The 4,796-nt window shown below is 39.4% G+C and overlaps 1 protein-coding gene across 1 annotated transcript; it reads left to right on the top strand.

Moving 5' to 3' along the window:
* Positions 1–2,133: 2,133 nt before the first annotated feature.
* On the top strand, positions 2,134–3,529 carry LOC146460396 (uncharacterized). The gene is made up of 2 exons (XM_085088199.1): positions 2,134–2,253; positions 2,798–3,529. Exons 1-2 carry the CDS (start codon positions 2,134–2,136, stop codon positions 3,527–3,529), a joined length of 852 nt encoding a protein of 283 aa, XP_084944325.1.
* The last annotated feature ends 1,267 nt before the right edge of the window (positions 3,530–4,796 follow it).

Here is a 4,796-nt window from a genome sequence, read left to right as displayed (position 1 = left end):
GAATAGTTTCATTCATCAGCATCATGTTATAACGCAAGTGTTAAAGAGACAAATTCTAGTAATAGTAGCACCAACACATAAATGAAACATTCTACAAAAATATATTAAAAGAAGCAAGATCATACATATAAGTCTGATACATATTATTTGCATTTTAATCATTGTGATATAAAGTAAGAATCAACATTTCACTGTGCTAATGATACTCTATCGTGTATAAAATCAAAGGGGACTGTGTCTGTAGTAAGAGTATCCATGTAATATTAAGTAAAAACATTAACAATCCCACCATGAATTTGACTTTTAAGTTTTAAGTAAATTGAGATTATATACTACTTGAAGTGTTTGTTATGAAATATTTCATAAGATTTCTTGGCGCCAACAGTTTTGAAAAATTTTGAATCAATTGTTATTGAAATGTGTTAAAAAGTAAACAATGAATAAACAGACCGTACATGAAATTTGATTTAAATTATTTTAAAATGATGACCAGTCTTTTATTTAAGTATGAGGCTGATTTTACTACTAGCACTAGATACTACTTAGACACTAACTTCATTGTTTTTGTTTCGTTTTGACCATTATGCTGTAATTTTTAGATATTGTCTCAGGGGTTAAAGGTAATCATTCCAAGCCCACAAAGTACAGCTCTTTTTAAAAATCCTTTATTTAAAGTTTTTTATTTTTTCTGGAAAGCAACAAAAAAAAAAAGATTCCTGCACAAGCACTGAGCAAAAAAAAAAATTCCTGCAAACTGAAAATCCCCCACCCCCCATCACTTTTCTAATGGTCCGTCCCTAAAGCTGATAAATTGAAGTTTGTGAAAATATCAATGTTTTTTTTTTATTTTGTTGGATACATAGGCGCTCAGAGGCCTGCAAACTCAATACTAGCGACATGTATTTAGCTGAATTAACCACTCTCATGTAAAAGCGCACAACCAAACAGACTGCACAATATCAATCAGGAGATAATAAGGAAAAAATATTTTGAATTTCGTAAAAGCCTGACACACTTTGATGCATTAATGTCTGATAACCATTTTGGCCAAATTTTGTTGAAATCTGGCAAATCTACATACCCTATTAATTCATTTGAAGATGGGGAATTCGTGCAAAAACAAAAGCCGTGTTTTCAGCCTTGAAACATTTTCCGAGTTTTTGCACCTCATTAAAATACTTGTCAACGCACTCACGCCGCCGGCCAATCAAACACAAAGATGCATTCCCTGGGGAGTTCTGTAAGCATTTAGTGTTACTGTAATATTGTAAAGCAATTTCTTTACGGGAAAAGTTAAGTCTGGCGCAAGAGAGCCACCGGCAAAACCAAAACAAAGAAGAAAATGGCAGATAGACGCAGAACATGGAACTGGCAGCCCCAGCGAAGTTGACACGAGGCACGCACTTCTCACTGCTATCAGTACACGAGGCTTCGCGCTGAGGTTCGCTGCTTATTTTCAGCCGGTCAACAACGCGTAAGTGGCTGGATTGTTGCCGGCATCTTCGATTTCGGACTCCGAACTGATGTTCGACCCTCCACTATCCGATTTATCGTCCTCGAATTTCTCTGTTGCCAAGGCAGTTATAGAAAATCTGACTGGTTGTACCAAGAACCCTTGTTGCTCTCCCCCAGCTGAAGTTTATTGGCTTTGTCAAATGATTTTTCAACCTTTATTGGGCCCGGTTTTTTCTTAACTGTCACCCAAGGCGACTTTTTAGTTTCGCTTTCTTCATGACAACCTTTTACACAATGCTTGAATCCAAAATGGAACGCTGTTTCACAGTAAAATTTTACATACAACGCCGTGACATGCGATGAACACAATGTAGACAAAACTGTGCAAATTTGCCGGTAATTCGAGATCGCGGGTAAATTTTGCCGCGTAACATCTCAACACAGTCCTGCATAAATTGGATTATGACACCTTCACTCGCTCACCGCTTTTCCTACAAAACTTTGTTTTTCAGATAGCTCCCGTTCTTTTGGAGATTTCTAACGGCTGTTTTCACTAACTTTGCATCCCTTTCTTGTTTCAACAATTAACTAAAAAAATTCATTTGAGAAAAATTCGCCCTTCCTTCCCTGTAAGTAACCTTAAGAGAGCTGAAAATACCAAGATGTTTTGAGCCAAAGATGACAGGTCAAAGAAAGACCTACGAGTTGCACAATTTTTCAGATGCTAACACCTTTGGATACGGACAGTGCTCATACCTGAGAGTCAAAGATGAACACCACAACATTAACGTTGCACTGGTAATGGGAAAATCTCATGTCGCTCCATCGAAGATAACCACCATACCAAGACTGGAGCTTACAGCAGCAGTTGAAGCAGCTAAGATTGGCATAATGCTAAAAGAAGAATTGAACAACGCAAGCCTTAAGCAGTATTTCTAGACAGACTCCAAAGTAGTACTTGGTCACATCAACAACGAGGCCAAGAGATTCTATACATTCGTAACAAATAGAGTGCAGATCATAAGGTCCAACACAGATCCCAAGGAATGGCGGTACATAGACACCAAAAGCAACCCCACTGACCACGCATCCAGGGGCCTAAGCGTTCAAGAGTCAATAAAGTCTAATTGGTTCAGTGGACCAGCCTTTTTGTGGGAGAAACAAATTTCATTTGGTGAAGAACGAATTCCTGTCATTTAGATTGGGGACCCAGAAGTTAGATCCACCGTCCTCGCAACTACGACCTAAAGTTCATTTAGCCTCGTCGACTGTATGACAAGATTCTCTGACTGGGCCAAAGCAGTAGGAGTAGTTTCATACCTAAAAGAGACTCTCAAACAAGAACAAGCCAAAAACAGTTATCACATCGGTAGCTGAACGACAAGAAGCTGAAATACTTGTCTTCAAGGAGGTGCAACGCAGAGCTTTCGAGGATGAGATAAGAAGACTCAGAAACCAAGGAGAAAACTGCAAGCTCATAAAGAATAGTCCTCTCCTGAAGTTAGATCCCTTTCTTGATGATCATGGCTTGCTGCGAGTTGGAGGAAGACTAAAAAAATCCACTTTGCCGTTTAAATTGAAGCACCCGATCATCTTACTAAGAAGTTCTCACATCACCGACCTGATAATTGGTCATTTTCACAAGAAGGTGAGACATCAAGGAAAAGGAATGACTATGAATGAGATTCGTTCTAACGGATTATGGGTCCTGGGTCTTTCCGCTGCAGTATTCTCACACATCCATAAATGTGTGCGATGTAGACGACAAAGGAGATCAACTGAAGGTCAAAAGATGGCTGATCCCCCCCAAGAAAGAGTAGAGTCCACCCCTCCGGATACGTATTGTGGAATGGATTGTTTTAATCCGTTTATCGTCAAAGAAGGACGCAAAGATTTGAAGAGATATGGAGTGATATTCACCTGCATGAGCTCTCGCGCAGTACACATAGAAGAGTTGGATGACATGACGGCCGATGCCTTCATAAACGCATTAAGGTGCTTCATTGCCATCCGAGGACCTGTCCAGCAGCTAAGGTCTGATCCAGGATCAAACTTTGTAGGAGCAAGAAGCTAACTCGCAAGTGCCCTAAAGGAGCTGGACGGCGATAAGATTCAATCATATCTCACGAAGAATCGCTGTGATTTCGTCATGAATGTTCCGTGTTCAAGTCATTGGGGAAGAGTATGGGAAAGGCAAATAAGGACAACCAGAAGCATCCTCAATGATATTCTCACAGGTTTCAAGGGAAGACTTGACACGTCATCTCTTCGCACCTTTTTCTATTGTTATAAATGACGTTGGACTTTATTTTGTTAATTTGATTTGAACATTGATTATTAACTGATTATTGCCACAAATACGAAGGCACTTCCGATCAAGGACACGTGTTTTAGATCACATTTCATTTGACACTAAGTAACCTTTTGTTCATTGTCCATTATCTTGAGTTCGACATGCGGTCAGCATATACACGTACACGGTGAGTGTAGACCATTTATTTCGTCTTGTGTTTTTATTTGCCGCACGAGGATCTACCCTTCAGGTACTAAGACATCATTTCAATTTGTATTTTGTTTCATTTAAATTGTAGTTTCTTCCCTTCTTGTTGTAATTTCACGTTTTCTGACTCTTGAGCAATTTTTGTAACGCCTCAAATATGATCGGAATGTTGCCAGAAATCGTCTCAAATCTTGGTTCATGTATTTTGGTTTCAGAATTAAAAATATTAATAGGAAATCCTTGTGCTGGCTCATCATTCGAGATTGTTCATACCAAAACTTCTGAAGGACAGTGGAAACGTTTTCCTTGGCATGATTAATCTGGGATAGTCCACTGACGGCTTGGACATGACAGACAAACACAATTCCGACATGTCAGGATCAGCAGGCGGTGAAGAAATTCAGCCAGAAAATGCTACAGTATTGTGCAAAAGTAATGCAAACGAAATTCGGCGAATTTCGCGAATATTCGACGATAATTAGCGAAATTTCGTTTGGAGCGATTTTTCGACGATATTTCGCGAGTCCTATTGTTTGAGCGAGAACGATATTTCGCGGCACTCCGCGATAGTTCGGGCGAAATTTCGTTTCGCTCCACGATAGTTCGAGCAAAATTTTGCCGCACTCTGGGATAGTTCGAGCGATTTGTCGACGATATTTCGTGAGATCTATTGTTTAAGCAACAACGATATTTCGTGGAACTCAGCGATATTACGAGCGAATTTTCGTTTCTATCCAGTGACCTGTTTCGGCGCGTTTCTTCCTCCCGCATATTTTTTTTAAAAACACATCCGTTCATCGCTGTGAAATAAAAGCATGCGTAAATTTTTCATATGCTACAC

The sequence above is a fragment of the Pavona decussata genome, unplaced genomic scaffold (assembly GCF_977016875.1).
Source record: "Pavona decussata unplaced genomic scaffold, jaPavDecu1.1 SCAFFOLD_213, whole genome shotgun sequence".
Classification (NCBI taxonomy): Eukaryota; Metazoa; Cnidaria; class Anthozoa; order Scleractinia; family Agariciidae; genus Pavona; species Pavona decussata.
Note: the sequence above shows the minus strand (reverse complement) of the source record. Positions and strands in the feature narration are given on the sequence as shown.